Consider the following 23,278-nt stretch of genomic DNA (forward strand, 5'->3'; position numbering starts at 1 on the left):
AGGGCCACAAATTTTCCTCAAGCATGTGCTTTCAAAGCTAACTTCCAGTCTTGAAGTGTGGCAAATCTTCTACCTAAGTGACTCTATATTAACAAGAAGACTGAGTTAAGATTCAGTTCTGTTTCTAATCCAACAAACAAGGTAGCTGTTCTCCTGTTCTGCATGTTACTACTCAATTAAGTTTATGTAAGACTACTTACAGAAACTTGATACCGAACTGAGCCAGTAAAAGAGATGTCTCAACTGTTTTACATTCGACTTTGTCTGCTGTGGTTACCATCAGCCCGTAAGCACATGACAAAACATACACAATGAGAACAGCTAATGCTCACAGCAAACCAGAAATAGCAGCATGGGAAACTTAACTTTCAGTTAGTACTTGAAGTTAGGTATCAGTAGTGACAATCTGGACTTTCTAAAAAACAAAAGGAATATAGTTTAGGCTATAAAGTCTTTTAAAAACAACAGCAATACACGATCTTCTCTTAGTGAATGCCTAACTTGATGACCAATGAATGAAGGCAGAATTCCCCACCCACCCCAGACTGGTGCAGAAGACTTTTCAAAACTTCAGGAAAAGACAACTCTGAAGAGAAATCAGGTTCACTTCAGTCTACAATACAATAATGAACAGAGCATGAAATGCGTTCACTCCAACAGCCATACATTTAAGCTAAAACTCAGTTAAAGACTACTTCCTCAAAACACATTGCTTTGTCAAATTTAACATTTTCAGGTTTTCTGCTTCTACCATTTAAGGCTTTAAATAAATCACTCGAAGCAAATGAGCAGGAACGTTTTATTGTGACACCGACATCTTCATCTATGTCAAGTAATATGGAAATACCTCAAAATTTATTTTTTTGACCTGCCAATTTAAATACTGTATCTACATCTGTATCATTACTTTATAAAACTCCTTTAATATTTGCTTCTTTTTCACCTGATTTACCACAGAAACAAAAGCAAAAAAAAAAAATCAAACTCTTTGAAATATAAGGAGTTACATTATGGCAAATATGTTCTCAAATATGTTTTTTAAGAGAAAACATGAAAAACCTCCCTACTGACCTGTAATCAGAATGAGAAAGAGATAAATATCCAAAGCTCTTTGTTTCATTTGTTAGGATTTTTAAGATCTATCTATGCATGTATAAACACAGAGCACACAATTTCAGCTACACTGGAACAACCTAAACTGAGATTTAACTTTCCGTAGTTTTTACATGCATTCCATCCTTGGCGTGCTGATTTTAGTACAGGGCTTCTGTTCCTCATCCACAGCAGTTTGAATTTAATACACCATAATCCAACTTAGAGAAACATCCATTAGCTGCTAATAGAAAGAATCACAGGAAGGTTTCACAACAGTTTACTAAAACATTTTTTCCCCATCAGTTTTCAAATATAAAAAATTGGATTTTCACTAGAACTGAAATATATTTACATGAACATTTTAAAAAGATGTCTGTAATTTAGATCTAATCACTGTCATCTGAACCACCTTCAGACCCCTCATTGTTAGATCCTTCTGGTTCAGATTCGTTACCGGATCCTCTGCCAGAACCCTCATTGTCAGATCCTCTCTCAGAATCTCTGTCTGAGTCAGCACTGCGAGAAGCTGGGCGAGATTCATTTTCTGAACCACCAGAACGACTTCTTCCCGACTGCACAGACTCATTGTCAGACTGCTCTGAATCTGACCGTCTCCTTTTTCTGACTGATCTGTCACTGTCAGAATCTTCCTCAGATGCGTGGACGCTGGATCTCCTCAGACTACCTGCCTCGCTACCGGACTTGTTTCTGTTATCAGAATCACTATCAGAAACAATTCGTTTACTGTGCTGCTGTTCCCCATCATCTGAATCACTGTTGCTATTCCTGGCATGTCTGTAGGGGGAAAAAAAACAGTATTAAAATATGCAATGCTTATCTTAAAAAGATAAATTAAGATGCTAGGATTTGAGTAATGTTAGCATTATCTAAATGAGAAAGGGAATGGAATAATTTGTAATGGAAAGTGATGTTATAAGTACAACGAAAGGCTTCTTATTATCTTCTCATTATCTTATTATTATTAATACTGTCATTTCTCTTGAAAGCATACACTAAAACTGCAGTGCTTGAGAAGATAATAAAGCTTCTTACCCATCATCAGCAATTTTAAGTTTATCTTCATCAGAAGAATCATCACTAGACGAAATTATGGCTTTTGATTTGATCTTTCCTTTCATTGAAGGAGGCAGACGTTCTGGTTTGGGCTGCATGGGCAAAAACAAAGGGTTGCTTGTTCACATGTCTGGTTAAATCAGAGTGGCAGAAACACTCAAAAAACTAAGATGTGCTTCTAACATGTTCTAAAATAGTTTGATCAAAATTTTCCATTTGCTATCAGATATTGTAGAAGGTTTACGAAATATTCTTTTCAACCCTGAAGCAGCTATAGCAATAGGGAAAGGAGGACAAAAGGTAGTTTGCTACAAGTTTTGTTGTAATTTTCAGCATTAATAAGTCTCTGTCAAATAGAGTAGTGCTGGAGTCCAAGTGCATATTTAGGAAAAAAAGCCATTCAGCATTTAACTTACAGCCTTCTTTTTCTCTGCTTTGGGTGGACGTCGTTTTTTAGGTCTAGGACCATTTTCATGTTCTTCATCATCACTTCCCTCATCTGCTTTCTGGGGTCTTAAACAGAATCATACTTATGTGATGTAAAGTATATCACTGCAAAAACACTTTACACATACAAAACTTCCAGTCTCAAAATTCAGCTGATCAAATGTTACTCATTCTTCTCTTGCACAAGTACTCTTTAATTTTTGTTTAAGAATACGTAAGACTTAATCCTACTAACCGCTTAACAAACATTCATTTATGTTATGAAGCACTGTATAAGAATATATTTAGAGCTGTACTATTTCTCATGAGAGTCTAACACGGAAGTACAAGTTACCTCCTCCTCTTTTTCTTCTTTCTCTCTCCCTCTTCTTCTTCCCCATCTTGTTCACTACCACTGCCCTTCCTCTTCTTTTTCTTTCTAGACATTGGCAAATCTTCATCGCTGTCATCGTTGACAAACTCATCAAATTCCCCTGCTCCTTTTTTGGAACGCTGTAATAAATAAAAGCCCCACAATATAGCTTGCTATTCATCTTCCAGTTAAAAGCTACCAGACAACAAGTCAAAATAGAACCTCTCCGAACACATTTTTGAAGACAAAAACACAAACCTCATGTCAACTTTCCTATAATCTCTGGACTGGTATCACTGAAAAACTGATTCCAAATTTACACATTATAATCTGTTATTTTTAAAATTGAACAGAACAGATTTTGGTAATGCTGCCTAGTTCACAACTTAAATGTTAATTTCCAATTTTTACATCAGAGCATTAAATCTGTGCTGTTTCACACTGCAGAGCTTAGGCAGCTTGAAATTAAAACCCTGTGCTATACCGAGAGAATGTTTACTAAAGAAAAAATAGAGGTAAAAAAAAAAAATCTGTTCTACCCTGCCTCCACCACCACCACGTTTTTTCTCCTTTGATCCTTCTACTTCACCAGTGAACATTAGAATATTCTTGGTCTTCTCCACATATTGAGCTCTTTGTTCCAGAAGTTTCTTCTGTTCTTCTTTCTCTCTTAGGCGCTTCTCTTCCTGAAACAGAGACGAAACTAACCATTACTATTATAGTTGTATTATTATATTCACAGGTGTTTTTGTTGACAAGCAACTGGAATATTGACTTCTACAAATTCCACGTCATAAAGGTTTTCTACAAGGCCCGTACTGAAGTAGGCAAAAGTACAAAGTAACTTTTGTACCAAGTGCTCCCTCATTGGTCCCATTAGTACTAAAATTTGATAACCTCAAAAGGTTTGCCAACACTCGGATTTCATTATAAAAATAAAAATATTTTTAAGGCAATGGGAAAGAATGAGTATCACCTGTTAACTGTAACATCTTCTGCTAACATTTACTATACCTAAGAAAAATATCAACTGGATATTTCATCAGTAACACCAGGCACCATCACAGAGCAGTAGGAACACTTTTTTTTTAATTCAGTAAAATGTAACAGAATAAAACCTGTTCTTTAAGTAGTTTTTGGCGAAGCAGCTCCTTTTCTTGCTCTTGCTTTGCACGCAGCTCCCTCTCTTCTTCATCCTGCTTACGTGCTCGAGCCACGTGATACTGGGCTTGACTCAGTAAATCAGAGCATTGCCTATAACATGCAAAGGTTTCAAGTAAAGGAAGGTGGCAGACATACTAAAAGGAGTAACAGTTTCATAAAGGGTATGCATCACAACATTATTTGTGACAAAAATAAGCTACCTGAAATACTGCAATAGAAGACCAGTAGAGATTTTTGAGTAAACTAACACATTTAATATTAATATAATTTATCTTTAAGATGCAATACACAACTTGGGAACTTGCTGGTTTACACTTAAAATTTAGCCAATTCAAATACATAAAAATCACAAAGAAATCATTTCAACCCATTTGGACAGCTTCAGAACTATGGTTAATAAAAAGAAGTCATTTAATCTGAACTTATTAGCAAACCTAATCAGAAAGGTAGTCACAAACTTTATCTAAAAAAATCCCCACAACTGTATAAGAGTTAAGGTTGCATTAAGTGTTCCAGTCTCGTAAAACATTAATGAAAGGTGCTTTCAGTACCATTTCTTAGCTATGTTACAATGACAAATTCTTTTACTATTAAAAGATAGAAATTTTCTTCTCCATACAAAATGCTTTAATAATATCTATTTAAGATATATAGTGCATGATTGCCAATAGAAGTTATTTGTATATCTATGTAAAAATAGGGCAAACTGCATGAAAAACATAAGAAACAGACAGGCTTAAAAGAAAACTGATTTAAACAGGCTTGTGTATAAACACATTACCCTGAATAAAATTTAAAGACTAGACATTGCAAAACATAAGTATTTCATGTTTTAATAAATGAACCACTCTAGTCACCAAAAGTTATCTTAAAAAAATTTCCAAGAAATCAAACCTGTTAAATTATCATTAAAGCCAAAACAGGGAGAGCTAGAGATCTTTAAATAAATTTTCCACTCTCCCCTTGATGGAAAATCTGCTATTAAAATAGCTGAAGTTTTGCAGCCTCTCGTTGATAGAGGAGAGCACAAGTTTAGAGTTTTAGACTGCACAAAAACATTAGAAAGCAAAGATAGGAAGAGAAAAAAACAGTAACAGCAAGTAACCCTGTAGTTAGATTTCTACCGTTCTATGAAATAGCTAAAGTTTTGGAAAAGTTTTATTCTGGAAAGAAAAAAAAAATTGAAAAAAAGATAACATTCATCCCAGTTCCTGAATGATTTTTTTTTTTTTTTACCTGGCTTCTGTAGCAGCAAGTGCCAAGTCAAATCTCATCTTATCACCCACTTTACTCAAGTAACTGAAGTACCTAGACGATAAAGACAAGCAAAAATAGTATTAATTATATGTTTAGTGCAATTTTGCCTTAAAACAAAGCATTTGCTCCTGAATTACAATCCTGTAAGATGCAACAGAAGACAAAACCCTCGATTTTCTACTTTTAATACAACAAGTACATTCAGAGATCTCAAATGCAAGACATGCTAATTTATTTTGTCTCAAATCTGTCCAAAACAGCCTCCCTGAATCTAGTTCACAGGCCCTAGTGAATATAACGTACCTTCAAATAGACAGGTAAGCTATGATGATCACTGCTTTGAGAAGAGTTTGTAACCATTTACAGGAAAAAGGACAGTCCAACTTTTTTGAGGTTGCCAGTTTCTTTGCATGTTTATAATGAAGCGTTTTCATGCTAGGTTGAACTCTAAAGGCTTGAGCCTATGAAGTATTTCCACCCTCAAGTTTAAGCTTACGGAAAGTGTTCTCCAAAAGTTAAATATATCAAACATTTGATTTTTTTTTAGTAAATTGAATACCATATAAAGACATGAACTCACAAGTTTCCAACTGAATTTAAGACAGAATTCGTTTCTGAATGTACACTGTTTGCATTATGTAAAGCACTAGAATTTCTAAATCCTTGATTATATGAAAAGTTTTCTGTAGTTGATAAAATAATTGGAATACCTTTGTGCCAAAGATCTGTTTTGGTCAATTCTATAGCAAATTATAGTTGCAAAGGAAAATGAAGAACTAATCTCAGGCCGCAGTTCCTGCCACTATAAACATCTGAAAGCCACTATCTATCCTGGACATAAAAACAAAGCTAGGAATGCGTAAAGCAAGTACCAACTGCATCAATGATAACGTAGGAGCAGAATAAGAGGTTGAAAGCTGTACTGGTTTTGGCTGGGATAGAGTTAATTTTCATTTTAGTAGCTTGTGTGGTCCTAAATTTGGGATTTGTGACCAGCACAGGATTGATAACATACTAATGTTTTAGCTGTTGCTTAACAGTGCTTACATTGTCTCTTGTGTTTTTTTTTGCACTGCCCTGCTAGCAAGGAGACTGGTGGTGCACAAGAAGTTGGGAGGGGAACACAGCCAGGAGAGCTGGCCCCAACTGACCAGAGGGATATGATGTCATACTTAGCAATAGAAGTCGGGGAAAGAGAAGGAAGAAGGGGCTGGGGAAAACACTGTTCAGAGTTCTGGCATTTGTCTTCATAACTGTTGTTGTGAAGCAGCTCTGCTTTCCTGGAAATAGCTAAACATCTGCCTGCCAATAGGAAATTGTGAATGAATTCCTTATTCGGTTAACCATGTTGTTTTCTCCCCATAAAGCTTTTTTTTTAAGCCAAATACTATAGATTTCAAACAAGTTTCAGAAACAGCTTCTGTTCTTAATTTATTAACGCGCTTAGGCTTTACTTGCCACCGAGAAGACACGGTTATCAAGGACTACTACTCATTAACTAGGCTCATATGATATAAACAGATTTCATTTTGAGATCTAGTTTTAAACTTCACAGGTTATTTTGAAAGAAGTCCTCCAAAAATGTATTAAATTTGCAGAACACTTTTCAATGCATTTTCAACTAAGTTCTTCTACGAAAAAGTGCCTCAACCATAATACAAAACTCCTTGGGAAATACGTATTGGCCACCTGGCCAAATAAAAATAGTTCTGGAGCCAAGTCTGAACACACAGTTTTTGTCAGGCAAAATCATTTTTCTGCTAGAAACTCTAGAATTCAATACAGTGTTTCACTGGAGATGATTGCTCTTCCAATCATAATTTCAGATCTACACTGCACTTTTACTGTAAGGAAACTAAAATATATTATAATGATTAGTAAAAAAATCAGCTTTACCTGTGGGCTAGCTCCAGTTCTTTCACAGCATTAAGCACCTCTTTTAGATTGCTTTTTTCATCTTTCAGGACAGAGGTAGCTAGTCTTTGTAGCACTAAAGCCACATTAAACATAAGGACTGTATCACTTGGCGCAACATGTCTGGCCTGTAAATGAAAAGCGTGTTTTTAAGATACTTTACAACATGATACAGAGGTATACAAGTAAGGTACACAGAGGTACACAGAGAAAATAAGCACCACTATTTCAATTCAAGATACTGAATTTAAAGAGACCTAAATATGCAGCAATCTACACTAATTTTATTATGATCTATGATATTCTATATTCATACCTTTAACAAAGTTTGTTTACATTCCTGCAATTTCCCACATTTGAAGAGTGCCCGGGCCAAATATAACAATACTTCAGTGTTTTGATGCTTATAGAACTTCCTGAGGCAGTTCTCATACTGAAATTGAAAAATAAAATTAAGAGGTGACAATGGTTAGTTATTATGGTTAGCTAACTACATCAAATGTTTCCCTTCCTAGAAAGTATTACTGCTAATGTGCTTTTTTTTTTTCTTCAAAAAAAAAGCAGCATATCTGAAAACTGGCAGCAGTCCTGAAGGCTCTGTAGGTCCTGAAGTATAATAAAATGCTTTGCAAATACCATCTACTGCAACAAACACCAGCAAGACTCATTTTTAAGAGCACTCTCAGTTACTTTATGTGGTATGAAAGAAATCTGCTTTCTTGGTTCATAGATAAAAATATATGGAGTTACTACATTAGGCATATCTGATGCAATTAGTTACAAAAAAAATCCCCACCTTTAAGATAACTCAGTATCAAATTAGTCCTGTCCACCTAGCTGAATAACTTGGCATATCTAATTATTTCTTTTACACTGTATTTTCTTTCACACTACAGCTGCTCTAAAGTGTAAAACACGACTTGTCACTATGTGTTTTATGGGCCTTCAATTAAAGGTTCCAACAGTTAAGAAACCTCATCCTTTTCAGTAACAAGTGCCTTTTTGCCATACTCTCTTCTCAAGCCATCTTTAAGTGATTCTAAATCTCCAAAATATTAAGAAATACAAACGACCTTTACTTCCAGCTGAAATACAGAAATCACCCTGTAATGCCTGAAATCACTACAGAGGGGTTGCATGGCATTGTGAGCATCCAATTTTCACTCACATTTAGAGTCAAAGATTTTGTATTTAGCATTAAGTCTGCCCCAGATTTGTATACTTTATGGTCGAGAACTCACTAGAATACTTGTTGTGGCTGCAGCAAGCTACACTATTAAATTCAGTTTATCTCCCTTTGAGTGCAATATCATGTATATCAAACTTGGGCTTGTACCAACTGCATAGGAGAAACCAGGGAACAATAAAACACCTCAGTGAACAAACATGATTCTTCTAACAGCCTCACACAAATATATTGGCAAATCAGTATAATATTTTTCTGACAAATCAAAAGGTGAAAGTTCACTGCATTGCTAAAATTAGATTTCTCATTAGGCTTTTTTCAGTAAAGACAGACAAGGTCTTAAAGAAGACAGACTTGACTCAAATAACAGAATGCATTACATCGTGTTAAAGACTTTTACCAGTAGTTCACTGGAGGAGAGTAACTACTGAGCTCTTGATCAGGTATAAAAGGTCCAGTATCTTATATTCCTTATAACCATCACAAAAACCTTGAGGATAGTTCTGAATTAAGTATTTTTGAGCCTCGATGTGGAATAAATCCTCACTAAACAAGTTTTTACTGAGCTTCTATCCTATCCAACATATAATTTTTTAAGCTTGCTTGTATGTTTTTTAATCAACTAACTTAGAACAGATTGATACTTGGAAGTTAGTTTGCTTGAGCAGGTTGAACTAGATGACCTCAAGAGATTCCTTCTAACATGACTGACCCTGTGATTTTAATTGTGGCAAAAGAAATCATGCCAGTCAGCTCTTCAGACAGCTCTGATCGTTCTTGCAAATGATTGCATAAATAATAAGAATAGGAAGTGTTGGTCTTAAAAAAAAAAAAAGGCATCAAATTGCATTTACTAATTTCAGTAACAACTGAAAGTAAGTCACACACAGTAACTACACTGACTGAAACCTCTGACTGAAAACGAATTTCATGACCAAAATTTTAACTCAATCACATTTTAACTCTGCTACATGGAAAAAGGGTACAAGTGGGGAAACGCTTTGTTAACCTTATCTACATTTGGCAGTTTGTTTTTAAGTCTAGAATGGACAGCCAATATTACGCTAGAAATAGACCTATAAGTAGTTAAAGTATTATTCAGAAAACTAGCAGCTGCCAGGGACAGCTAAGAAACATCAAGAAGTCATCTAACCCAACATATTATGTAGTTCAATTTAGAGATGTTACCATCTGCACAGCACTGATGTACTGTTTTTGTTCTACATAGATATGTGCCAAATTCAGCCACACGTCACTGATATCTGCTGTTGCCTCTCTCACTTGTGCAAAAACATCACGAGCTTCACGGAAATATCCTTTATGCGCCAAGACAGCTCCTAAGGGGAAAGTAATATGTACAGTGTAAGCTTCCAGGTTCACATACTATGTACTCCTGCCAAAGAAAACGAAATATTGCCTAAATCAGGCTCCCCATTAAAAACTGACATAGCTGCCATATGAAAGCTATTCTTTCAAGCGCTCCATTAAATACTGTGCAGGCCCTGCAAAGACAATTCTACAGATATTAAAGCATGAAACATAAGAATATCATCATCATCTCTGATGTAAGGAAAACTAGTCTAACATTCACCTATGCCATTAGCAGCATACAAATTCTTTGGATCATTTCTGAGTACTTGCTTGTAGATTGCTAATGCACGGTCTTGATGACGCTTCTCCTGTGGAAAGAAGTATCCCAGTTGATCACTCATTTCTACAACAAGGTATCTAAGAATCTACCCAGTATTTTTATGGGCTGTAATATGCCAAATAGGCAACGAGAAGAGCATTCTGAGTAGCTAGCAGCTAACAAAAATAAGTAAAACCATACGCAGGGCAGACAGATGCTCATTACCTTTTCCCTGTCCCTTGTGGGTTGATGTAGAGTCTGCAACCAGACATTGCCAAGAGCCAGCATGGAATAAGTATCATTTTGTGTGGAAGGCTGCTTCAATATTCTTTCAAATTTCTTCTGTCCTGGACCCCACTCTTGTTTGGCCAAATGAAGATTACCAATCAGAGACCAAGCATCCGGATGGTCCTGAATTAAAAACTCACTGTCAATTGCAAAGGCAGCATTTTCCCCTGCAAGGTTACTTTTCCAAGTGTAAAATAAATTAAATTCCATATTAAATAAATAAATAAAAGAGCAGACTATAGCAGTTCTCTCTCCTTCCCCTAGTTTATGTGAACAGACAAAATAGAATTGCAACACAAGAACAAAATTGAAAGAAAAACCTGGTATTTCAAGTGTTTTAACTTCAAACACTTAAAGGGTTACACACCTGATTTATTTGAAGCGCCTCTTTAAACCAATCAGAAGCCTCATAAAAGTTTCCTTTATCCCTAGCCATAGCTCCCAAGCGTAAGTAGCCTAAAAATAAAGAGGAATAAAACAAACAAGCCCAGAATCAGGAAACAGGTTAAATTCATCTCAAACAAGCAAAATACTGGCAACACATGAATTTCAAAAGCAATCTTTTCTTGACCTGCTAAGGACAGCAAGCATAAAGACACCTTTCATATTCTACTCAGGATGAGATGCACTCTGTAAAGAGGAACTTCTATCCACAGCAATGATAAAGAAATTGCAAATTTCTAACACTTCAATGTAATTTAAATGTTTTAAATTGTTTTCACAAGTTAAAGACAATTCATAAACCTCAGATAAAGCAGGCTACATCAGTTACACGATTTCTCTCCCCCCACATTAAACAGCTCTCCCACTTCTGCAAGCTTTGGGAAGCGCAGGGGGCAATGATACACCACCAAAAAAAAAAAACCAACATTATTCTGAAGCATACTGCATGCTGCAGCTTGCTAGGCAAGGGCTACCTCCTCTCCTTTACAGGAAGTATCACAGATCAGATACTTGGGGGCAAGAGGAAAGGTAGAGCGAAGAGCAAAAACAGGATGTGCCATAGCAGCTGCACCAATGCCCTCAACAGCTACTCTTCCCTGGAAGACGACCAAGGTCCATGACAGAGACACTTTGGTAGAATCACTATTTCCACTGAGCTAAGTAGTAGGTGTGGTCGCAGAGGCTGGGCACATCAAGTGGATGGCCTTGATTGTACGTGAGCGCTGAGGTGCTAAGGCTTTTGGGTATGGGTGGAAGGGGAGCAGCAAGGGAGCAAAAAGCATCCAAGTCTAGACAAGCTAGTTTGCTAGATTTTTGGAATACAGTAATGATCTACCAATAATCAGAAGCCTCAAGCCTGGAGATGGGACTATAAAGATGATTCAGTCCTTAAAAACAGTAGGTATAACAGCAAGTAGGTAAAAAGGCCCCAAAACTACTATGAAAATAACTAAAGATAGATACAGGGAGACAAGAAAACACTGTGGATGGAAAAATCTCTGGTATTTTAAGGAGGACTGTGGAACTGAAATATCAAACATTTCTTACAATCAACATAATTAGGATGTTCTCTTAAAATGTTTTTATACAGCTTTTCCGCTTCATGAAATTCACACATCGCCTCATATAGTCTGGCAAGGTTATAGGACGTTGTTACAGAGATAGCATTGTAATAATGCTCATCATGTTCAGCTTCTGCTTTTGCACGATCCAACGATGCCAAAAAATATTTCTAAAGTATAAAAAGAAGAAAAGAATAAAGCACTCCAGTATATTCTTAGAGGAAAAGTTCAGGTGATCATAAAATTCAGTTCAAACTTTTAATTATTACATACCTTTGCTTCTCCTAGGTTTCCCAGCCTGAAGTGCAGAGCACCCACATTATTCAAAATCTCTGGTGGGACATCAGCCTGCACTTTCTCTTGCAGAATGCGTGTGGCTGTACCATAAGCTGACAGTGCACCCTTTACAAAGAGAGAGTGGATGACAAACAGGAGAATGAGCTTCATGTGCTCCTATAACAAGCATTGACACAAACAGGGTGAATTACATCTGTAATACCTGTATATCAGTCTGTTCTAGAATTTGGGCTAGCTCAATCCATGCCTCTACATCATCAGGATATTGTTCTGTGACTTTCTTTAGATGTCCCTGAGAAACAGCAGAAAACAATTAAACTTCTTTGTGGATATAGAAATTGTTGTAACAAACCTCAAAGAAAGAGCAAAGGCATTGACCTTAATACTAGAAACCATACTGAACCACACTGGAAAATAAAACATTCTAAACATCTGCACAACTGACTAAAGCTTGGAAATTAAAAAGAAAAAATTCACATTACTTTCCTTCCTTATTTCTTTTTTTTTTTTTAAATAAGCTGTTCTAGAGAAACAGAAGCACAAACTATTACACATATGAACACAAGAAGCTATAATATGATGGCTAATATTAGGTGCATTTATTTACCCAGCATTAGATTAAAAAAGTCTTTCATTAAAGAAAAAACGAAAAAGCAAAGTAACACCGTCCTTTCAGATAAGCTAAGACCAGTGCTTTCAGGAAATCACTAGCTATTATTACACTTCAGGAAATCACTACTTAATTTGACATTTTCAGATAATATTAACAGACTGGAAGAATTTTGCCTTTTAACAGCATCTAATACAAATGTGAGGCCAGAGCTCCCCTAAATTTCTGGAGTTGTTTTATCCAATGCCCAGTAGGAATCCTAGTTCTATGCAAAAGCTGTGGTTCACCACAGTTAAGAGGATCTCTCGTGACAGCCAGTATTGAATACTCCATATTTACAGTCAAGAAACCCTGAGCATCTAAAGGTACAGACTCTGATTTCAAGTCTGATTTTCAAGTTCTACTCTTGCATTTAAAAGTATGATGCAGGCAAAGGCAGAACTCACCTTTGCAATATCCCGTTTCTCCTGGTCTTCTGAGGCCGCATAAAGAGATCCAAGGATTTTCATAGTCTCATAATTGTTAGGATAGGCTTTCAAAACTTTTTCAAAGCATTGTGATGCATTCTCCTTATCCCCTCTATAAATGTACATTTGACCCAATCCAAAAAACGGAAGTACAAAAGAAGATGAGGCAAACTGAGTGGCCTGATAGTAATACTGGAAAGCTTGATCATAATCTTCCTAAATAAAAATTAAAGAAAGAGCAGGGAGGATTTTCACAGGTAAGCTTTGTATGAACTTTTATAGCCAGAATATTAGGTGTAATCTCAAAGGGAGTTTTTAAAAGCTGTCCTACCTGTACATGAAAAGACCTAGCCAGCTGGTAACAACTCTCCGCCTGCATTGCTTCAACTTCGGTATTATGGAAAGCGTGAAGGGCCAAATGTTGTACTTTACCGTAATCCTAAATAAATAAATTTGAAAGCCTTCACTTTATTTGTTGTCAAGTGATGTATTATTTAAACAAGGATAGGTGGTAAATACAGGAAAGCTTTAGACACAGCACTGACTAAATAACGATAGTTTTAGTGGTTTCTTTTCTTTTCTGTATTCCATACCTATAGCATATCTTAAAGCCCAGAAGAGGGAAGAAAAACAACAAAGAGACAAAGAAATCCCTTTAGAACACAAAAGTGAGCTTGATTTAAGAAATAAGTACACTTTTCTTGGCTTTCCTAAGAGAATAATATTTAAAAAATATAAGTCAAAAACTTTACACTTACCTATCTATATTAACAGTTCCATATTACACACCACTTCACTTGATGAAGTGAGATTAAAACTAACATTGGAAACCTTGCTGTTCAGAGGTTATCAAGTATTCGACTAAAATTCCACAGACTTTCTACTTACCTTCTTGAAGAAGAAGTGATTAGCCAAATGGTTCAGCACCATTGGATTACTGGGATCAATTGTGTAAGCCCTAGAGAGAAGTTGGACACCATTCTTGATGGAATCGGCCTAAAAGAAATATTCAGAAGTATCATCAGCATCTCAATAGCTGTATCTTACTAAGATTTTAAAAGTTATCCTTTAGTGCACACTGCTTCAGGAACTGTAACATAGTCCTTGTTAGACTCGCAGAAGAAAGTAAATTCAGCTGCCAGCTTTCCTCCCTGAAGCACGAAGACCAGAAAATGAAGCCACCACATAGGGTGTGGAAGAGAAGGGTAGAAAACAACAACAAAAAACCACAACACAAAACCCATTAATACAACAAAAGAACAGAACAGGAATTTCTAGAAAAAATAAAATACCCAGCCTTTGTGTCTTTTGGCATTTCACTCCAACACCTCTGATAGCCTTCCTTCTACTGTTCAACATCCCTAACTCCTGTTTGTTTTAGGTTTCAACATTTTACATGTGAACAGAAGTGAAAACGTTTTCATGTTCTAAACAAGAAACTCCGATGCTGAATTAAGAAGTACTGTAAATTAAGTTCCAATGAAAAATGGCAGAGGTTACCTACAGGCATTACTATAAAAAACATACCCTTTTATAGAGAAATCTTGCTGTTTAAAGAAACCTTTCTATGGCTACTAATTTCATTTAAAAGTTCACGTCCATAACGGGTCAATAGTTGCTACTTATTTGGGACAGCAAAGAGATTTATATCACAAGCACATCAGCTCAAATTTGTATGCATTTCTGAAAAGAAATATAAAAGATATCAAAACAGAGATACCAAAAATGGCATCTAGTAATCATGTAAAAATCTGTGCTTTACTTTGCTATTATTATCAGCAGAAAGCTATCTTATAGAACATATGTTTTACGAAGTTGAGACATACAATAAAGTCCAATGAGCAGCAGCTCAAACACAATTTCATTTTAAAATGGCAGTATCTTTCTGATACTATCACAACAATATATCCTGGTTAAGAAATACTGTTATTCTTGCCTAACTTTCAAAGGCAAAAGACGTTTTATAATCACAGTATTTATGTCTGACTTTTCCAGTAATTTGTGTTTCCTGTCCAATTTCAACTACATCTAGTAGATGGGCAGAGGTCTCAAATCTCCTACACACTTTGAAATAAAACCAGAGAGGACAAACCTCAGTAATAATACAGGGTAACCTCTACCCTCATTTAACATGGTAAGATCTTTAAGTGGGGGGGGAACACTGCAAATACCTACACATGGAAGAGACATCAATTAGCAGTTGCATCTTAGAGAGAATTTTTTCCCTACAGAAAGCTTTCTTCCTCCCCCATGTCAACTCTTTGATGTTATACTAATTTTGCAGTGCAGTTGCGGAGACAGTTTGAAATAAAACACAGACAATACATTCCTCACAACCAAATCTGAGTGGGTCAGCTTTTAATTACAGCTATTCAAAGTTCAAGGGGACTTTAATCAAATGAGTTAAAAGACCTCGGGGGGGGGGGGGGGGGGGGGGGGAAGCAGGTTTCATTAGTTGCTTACCCATGGAATTATTTATTATGATCTGATTTTAGAACATTTTTGGTTGTCTCTGTGGTTTTATTGAAAAACTCTCATGGTTACATTTACCCAAATTATTTACGGAGGTCTAAAATATTTTTCTCCATGACTTACTGAACCAAGTCATTTTCAGATATTCTGTACTAAAAGAAGGCCTTTCTAGATACTTATGTATTCTACTGAAAGCAATACTGGAAGAACACTAAAATTTAGCAACACGCAATTAAGCAAAAAAATTTTTTGTTTTTTAAATCTTAGAGGTCCTATCCTCCCCAATAACTTTCTTAACATGGAACGACCATCCATGTGATCTGACTGACCATCAGATATTCCGAATTCAATTAAGCTATATTTTTTCTAGTGATACAACATCTAGAGAGGTAGGATCACCAATTTACCATTATTTCAGACTGGTTAAAATTAGTTGTCTATTCTTTAGTTTACTATGCAGCACACATGCCAAGGTAGTTTCAATATAACTTGAACACTTGTTTGAACATTCACATTCCATAAAGCCCTAAAAGCCCAAGACTAACCTCCTGAGACTATATCTTTTACCTTCTTGCTAGCATAATGCTCTTCCAAAAAAATTCCTGATCCTCTGGAATACAGCTGCCATTGCAAATGAGGTCTCCAAGTATTTGGTTACTTTCTGATCATCCTAAGTACAAACTCGTTTAGTTAACCTTCATGGAGTTGCAAATGACTAAGTAAGGCTGGCTATTAAACAGATCTGTAACTGTTGCTCATTAAAGAGAGATTTTTAAAACTTTTTTTTTTTTACTAGACGCACATTCACACATCTCACCAAGGATTTATATTACTTTAATTAAAATAGAACTAGTTTTCTGTACTTACCATCTCTATTAGCAACAGAGTTGAAGGTTTTTAACCACAGAATAAAGTTATACAGCATATGCTGCTTATACCTTAAGCACAAATCATCCATCGTTCAATAGTAACACTAGCTAAAATGACTGAACCACAAATTTTATTACACGTTTTTAAAAAAGGAGCACCTCTCAAAGGATAAAAAGTTTGCTGTTTTAGGTAAGTCAGGTAAGTATGGTTTCTTGTTAAGTTGGACCCACCTCTTTATTATTGAGTTCCAGAACAGCCAGTCCAACCAAAGCCCCTACGCATTTTGAATTGAGCTCCAGAGCTCTGCTGAACGCCAAGCGAGCTTTTTCCAACTTGTTCAGTTTTACGAAGCAATGGCCCATACCTAATCGAACCTCAGCTAGAAAACAAGATGACACCATTCAGAATCTGAACATTTCAACAAAAACTTGATTTATTTTACACATTCTGGACATTAATACCTCTTTAAAACCTATAAAGCCTTTTAATGATTTGTTGTTTTTAAGGGTAGCCTCCCACACTTGGTAGCAAAATTAATTTTAATAGGTTAGTAAGACCTTATTTCCTCATACACTCCAGAAGACCAGTTTGCATCTCCAGAAGATTCAGATAGGAAGCAAATAGAACATTACTTTTATGGAAACGTAATAGAAATAACAAAGGCATGAAAAAAATTGTCAGATGAAAAGGCTGGAAATTTCTTGGGCAGGTCAAGTACAGCTGAGACCAGCAGGCCTCCAGAAAACACAGATGAATAGACAAGTTCGCTAGGTGTTTTGCCTCCATCAACCGATTCAACTGCTAACAAAACGCTGTACATCACCCTCTAATTTCCACGATCTGTACAGATGAACTAATACAGAAAACTTCACATCATATTGCTCTTTCAAGATGCTTGCAGACTAGGAACACAGAGACATTTATACACAGTATCTGAGTGTATGTGAGCAGGGCATGAGCAAAAGATGTCTATTTAAAAGTACAGCCTGCATTTCTAAATCCATTTTGGGAGCAATGGTTCTTATGCTAAGCCAGACTACAGAATACACATCAATTCTGTAATAAGTTATTTTTCAGATATGTTATCAAAAAGCATATCACATCCCTCAAGAGACTTTAGAATATTTATGATACCATTGCAAATATCCTGATACTTCTAACTCAAATGCATAGCTTTTACAGCTATTATACACAAGTCTCCTAGATTTTTGCATTAAGAAAACCATACAACACAAGGAGAGCTCTTAGCGTGCACTACAGCTAGAATTTTAGATTTCAAGTCAATTCATTATTAATGCCAACATACTGATGTAATTTTCTTAACTTTTATTCCAAGAGATTGTAAATAAATTATTATAGTCTTGAACGGCATTTTCCTCCCCACTCCATACAATTTTAACTTCTCTTACATGCAACTTCTCATTTTCCAATAGCTAATTAGAAGGTAATAATCAGAAAAAAACAGAAAAGCATTTTCCCCAGCATGATTTCTTTCTCTAACAATTAAGGTGAACTGCAAGTCAACAAACTCTCAACTCTTTGATAATGAGGATGTGTGTTTTTCTTTTTAGTGGAGTTTATTTTTTGATTTTTGGACAGCTACAGAACACACAAAAAAACATCAGATACTTCAGTTAGGAAGATCTGAGTTAGACCTTTCCACTACAAAATAGCTTTTGTCTTACCTGGGCAACCTGGATTGGTACGCAGTGCTTTCTTGTAGTAGGCAAGGGCTCCTCTATAATCTTTCTTGTTGAAAGAAATGCATGCTTTACCTGTTATAACACAACGGTTGCAAATAAATCAAAAATATACACAAAGCAGTTAAAAACCAGCTCAATTCTGATTTGGTGAAGTTGTACCAATTTTCAAATGTTAGAATTAAACACTAATAAACACAATTAAAACACTAACAGGAAATTCAGACAACTACAACTGTTTTATTGTCTTAGATGATGTCAAGCATACGAAACAAGCAAAGGAATACATTAAGTTTACATTTTCCTGGTTTTCTGCATAAACTTAGTTCTTTCCTGGTCCAGAAGAAAGATGCTTGCTAAGACTAGATTCATTAGTGAACAGAGAAAAATCAGTTTTACAGCTGACCCCTTGGTACTCATGGTATCCTCATCTTAGAAGTATAAAGCTTCACTGATGTCATCAAGAAAATTTAAGTAGTTGGACTGGATGTAGGCAAACAGGTTTTAATGCTGTACCACATAATTACAAGTGAAATTTCCAAATTCCAAAAGCTTCGTTCGGGGGAGAAGTATTTACAGTGTCAGCAGGATAAAAAACACGCTGCACGCTTGCACTGTGCTCTGAGGGCAAGTTTCACATTGTAGAACTTAAGGCTTTAATCGCTACATGAACACGGCTAAAAAACAAACCCAAACCAAACCAAACAAAAACCCCAAAACAAAGTTAAAAGGTGTCAGGATGCTGGCAAACATTGTACTTTTTCCTAGCTTTTCCATCTGCGTATGCTTCCCACATTTAAAGTAATCTCCATCACACATTTCTGGTCAAGAGCACATACTTCATACCCTTCTTTATCTCTCTACTTACATACATACCCCCTTCTTAAGCATAACTCATTCCAAAACTCAACTGAAGAGACCAAGTCAAATACTCAAACTCATACCGAGAAGGGCAGGAATATTATTTGGAGACTGGTTAAGCACAAAATGGAATTGTGCATCAGCTTGGTCCATCTTATCACCTTCAAGCAGACAAAAACAGGCTCTTCCCAACAAGTGATTCTAGATAAAGAAAACAAAATGGCCACTACATTTATTCTCATAAAATTGGAAGATTGGAAAAGATTATGCAATAGGACTCTTTCTATGATTAATTGATCTCTCTTGCATCAGAATGAGAAAAAAAAAAAAAGGTCTTTATCGCCTACTGAAGTTCACACATGGACAAAAGAGTAACAACCAACCTCCAAACCCCAAAGGAGGAGTTATATAGTTCTATCAGGTGTCCCAAGCAACAAATAATTATTCCTGGTAGCATCAAAGACATTTCAGATACTTGTAAGTTTTATGTACACATACTATGCATCTTTAAACAAAAGCCTGAGCATTTTCTACCTTCTCTTTACTGAATTAATACTTGCTTTCTTTAGAAGTGGTTTTTTGAATTCACACTAGATTCACACTAAAAAATTCAGGTAAAAAGAATGATTAAAAAAATTACAAACGTGGATTTTTACACAGATTGTTTTTACCTGATCATACATGATGATTTTGTCAGCCATCGTATATAATAAGGTAGCTTGTGTAATGAGCTCCTTCTTGTTATCTTTGTTCTTCTCCTTTCGAGCTTGCTGTACATAGTATGCTGCCAGAGTATCCAGACATGTCATCTGATCTTTTTCATGGTCTCTGTAGTCCAAGTTTCCATCTATTCGTGCCGCTTCCAACAGCTTCACGAAGTCTTCTGTTTTCCCTTGTTTGTAGTATTCCAGCTATAACATATACAGTTTTAACAGACGGATCCATAAGGCATATAAGTATAGGGATAATCGAAGACATTCTGATATCACCAGGTTTTTTTTCTATCATCATCTCAACTTAGTTTTACCTTAAAACACAGATGAACTCTTGCAACTATTTATTATAAAGAATCAACTGTTTTTCCTCTGAATGTCTTTATCTTTTTGCACATTTCACCACACTTCAACAGTATGAAGTCCCCCCATCTTTTTATGAAGTACGTAATCAAAGAAGCAAAATGGTAAAACTAAGGATTAAGAAAAAAATTAAAAAGCAGGCCTCCAGCAGCATTGTTTCATTAAAAAAATAAGCTTAAAATGTTAACATGCATATGACAAATCAAAAATATCTGGTCTAGAATCGGTTATCAAACAAATTAAGTTCCAGTTCTGAATTCAGTTATCCCTGGCCATAAAAGTACAGAAGTGGAAATTATTCTTGGACAATTTGAATAAACAGTTTGCGTATATACTAACCGCTAAGGCGATCCATATGTGTAGTTGCGTGTGTTCCTGTTTCAGTATACTTATAACTTCATCACCCTCAGGTAATTGATCAAAGTCAAGCTCGATAACCTAGAATGAAACAGAGATTTTCTTTTCATAAAGTATTAACAATGTTATTTATTATTGAGCTCAAAGCAAACTGGACATTTCAGCCCTTAAGACATAAATAATTCTTTCCATTTAAACAGAACTGTGGACAAAGAAGTGACGGCTTATTTTATTCTGCAAAATACAAAAGTGATAACCTCTCACAAATATCTGAGAAAAGATAGCCCAATTGACGAGATACTAGTCAGGGAAAATAGAGTTGATACTTCAACTTCTTTCATCACAGCCTTCAGGCTCAGAATGTTCACAGTTCAGCTAATAATCAGATAACCAAGTTGCGTTAAAACATCCCTTCAAGAACTGCTCCATTTTAAAAACTTACAGGTAATACAAATCCTGCAGATAATACAAAGATCTAATATACAGTTAAAACTTTCCAAGTAGTCAGTTATCAATACCCAAAATGTACCTAAGAACCCTGCAATTCTCATAAAGACATCCTTACGCCTCAAAAAATTAAGAGATTTATTGAAGTGGCAAACATGACAGATAACAGACTAAATTTCTGATCATTAATAACCATAGTCACTAATAAGCAAATGATGTCAACAGCTTTTCACTATGACATCGTTATTTTCCAAGTACTATTTTGCCAAGTTGATCTACTCTTCTGATAGGGAAAACGAGGAAAAAGGAACAAATATTCTCAAGGAAGGATGCTCAGGAACGCAATTTGACTGCCTGTTAGTTCACCTGCTACTCAATCACACTATCACCTTTGATATTAGCCATCTATGTTACTATTTAGTTTTAGAGTAAGGGAACAGTGCAATTGTTGCACCCAGGTTCGTCCCATGATACCAGCGCAGGTTCTATTACTCCTACAATAGGGTTAGAGCCATCCAGTTTATCAGGACTTACTGTTTTGATTACCCAAAATCAGAGTGCCAACACATTTTTTTTTCTACAACTACTGTTATTTTTAGTTTGAATGTTTTTTAACTCGGGCGATACCAACAACAAACTAAGATTGTTATTAATGAAAAATAGGTATTATCACAATTTTTTTACTTCCATATTTATTTACTGTGTAGGTAAGTTATATTTCATAGCAGCCATTAGTGATTAATCCAAAACTTAGGACTCAAGTGGCTCTAAGCATAAGTTGAAGAACACTACCAAGATCAATTATTCATGTTGACACCTATTTCTGTCACAGAACAGTGTTCCTCCCCCATCCCCCATATAACCTGCAGAGAATACACCATAGAAATACCTTTGTGAGACTTAAGGACACATTAGCAATTGTCTGGAAACTTGTTAAAGAAAGGACAAGGAGTTAATGTATATGTTCACAAAAAGAGTTTTTCAATCCATAAACAACATGTTTCAACACCTTATTCAGGTAAACTATTGAGTTGATGTCTGCTGCGAGGTGCTTCAACCTCAAACTTTCCACCACCCTGTGAATTTCCAACTACTTCTATCAAATCTGCCTAACCTCGGCTTGTGCCAGATTACCTTAAGTACAGTTAAACAAATCCGTGAATCCACCCCGAAATAACATCGCAGAGCGGACCAAGCGCCCCACTTGTGTCTTTGTGAAAACTCCCTCAACAGAAAAATCGGTGCAGTCTGGATCACCGGTGTCTGTCCAGGAGAAGACCCGAGGCAGGCAAGGCACGAGCTGAGCGGCAGGTAGCGCTCCCAGCGGGGACTCGGCTCCTCCGCGCCCAGCTGCTCGGCACACCGGCTTTGCGGGGCCGGGGCCGCCCTCCCTCACGGAGGAGCCCCGCGGGCAGCCCCCGGCCCCGCGGACAGGCGACAACCACCTGCACGCCGCAGCTCCTCCCCGTCCCATCCCCAGGCCACACCACCCCGACTCGCCTCATCGGTGTCCCGCAGGGGGATCTCGATAGAGCCCCGCGACATGGTGTCAGTGACGAGGCCGCCGCCGCCACCCAGCAGCCGGCCGCGAGCGCGTAACGGCCGCGGCGCGCGCACTTCCCTCGCTGCCGCCGACTGACCCGGACGTGCTCGGGCAGAGGGGCGGGGAGAGGCGGCCCGGCTCCGCCCCCGAGACGCAGCGAGCCAATCGCCGCGAAGAACCGGCCGCGAGGGCCGCCTCGCACCCGCGCGACGGGAGGCGGGAAGGCTCCGGAGTGCTGGTGCGCGTGCGGCCGCGTTGCTGAGGTAACGGCGGCCTCGCGGGCGCCCCTCAGCGAGCGGCTGGGGCCCGGGCCCCGTGCTCGCGGCGCCTCCCGCCGCTCTCCGACAGGCACCGACCCCTTACGTGGGAGCGGCTCCTTCAGGACGCCGTTGGGGCGCAATGGGGGCTTGCGGGCAGGTGTATGTGTGTGTCGTGCTGACCTACACAAGTATACACACAGGGTCACACTGTGTATTTATTCACACACACTGATAAATTCAACAGGTGGCGTCTGGTTGCTCTCTGCTTGTGAGATCATGATTCCCTCAGGGAACGTCCCGTGACTTTTTTAAAACGCTAAAGACTTCCAACTGAACGTATTAAAAAGTGTGGATTTTTCCTATCTTGGTGGAAAAACAATCACTTTATAAATCCAGATACGTGTTA

At 37.1% G+C, this 23,278-nt stretch overlaps 1 protein-coding gene across 1 annotated transcript; it reads right to left on the reverse strand.

Annotated features, from left to right (window-relative positions):
- Positions 1-782: 782 nt before the first annotated feature.
- On the reverse strand, positions 783-22,729 carry CTR9 (CTR9 homolog, Paf1/RNA polymerase II complex component). The gene is made up of 25 exons (XM_083839937.1): positions 22,570-22,729; positions 20,605-20,703; positions 19,861-20,100; positions 19,273-19,390; positions 18,314-18,403; positions 16,859-17,007; positions 14,175-14,282; positions 13,618-13,725; positions 13,266-13,502; positions 12,412-12,501; positions 12,186-12,314; positions 11,899-12,082; positions 10,775-10,863; positions 10,345-10,530; positions 10,081-10,168; positions 9,678-9,826; positions 7,620-7,736; positions 7,286-7,431; positions 5,369-5,440; positions 4,087-4,222; positions 3,508-3,654; positions 2,951-3,108; positions 2,586-2,682; positions 2,149-2,261; positions 783-1,890 (listed from the first exon to the last, which is right to left on the reverse strand). The coding sequence occupies exons 1-25, from the start codon at positions 22,612-22,614 to the stop codon at positions 1,482-1,484; spliced, it is 3,504 nt and encodes a 1,167-aa protein (XP_083696063.1). The 5' UTR covers positions 22,615-22,729; the 3' UTR covers positions 783-1,481.
- Positions 22,730-23,278: the final 549 nt, after the last annotated feature.

The sequence above is a fragment of the Anser anser genome (genome assembly GCF_964211835.1).
Source record: "Anser anser genome assembly, chromosome: 5".
NCBI lineage: Eukaryota > Metazoa > Chordata > Aves > Anseriformes > Anatidae > Anser > Anser anser.

Bases quoted from the DNA above. Each gene is read 5' to 3' on its own strand.
- CTR9 (XM_083839937.1), bottom strand. From the start codon at position 22,614: ATGTCGCGGGGCTCTATCGAGATCCCCCTGCGGGACACCGATGAG. The intron at 17,008-18,313 runs GTAAGACAAAAG...CTTGTTTTCTAG, and splicing joins TACCAATCCAGGTTGCCCAG to CTGAGGTTCGATTAGGTATG. The intron at 14,283-16,858 runs GTGGGTCCAACT...TATTTCTTTTAG, and splicing joins TGGAACTCAATAATAAAGAG to GCCGATTCCATCAAGAATGG.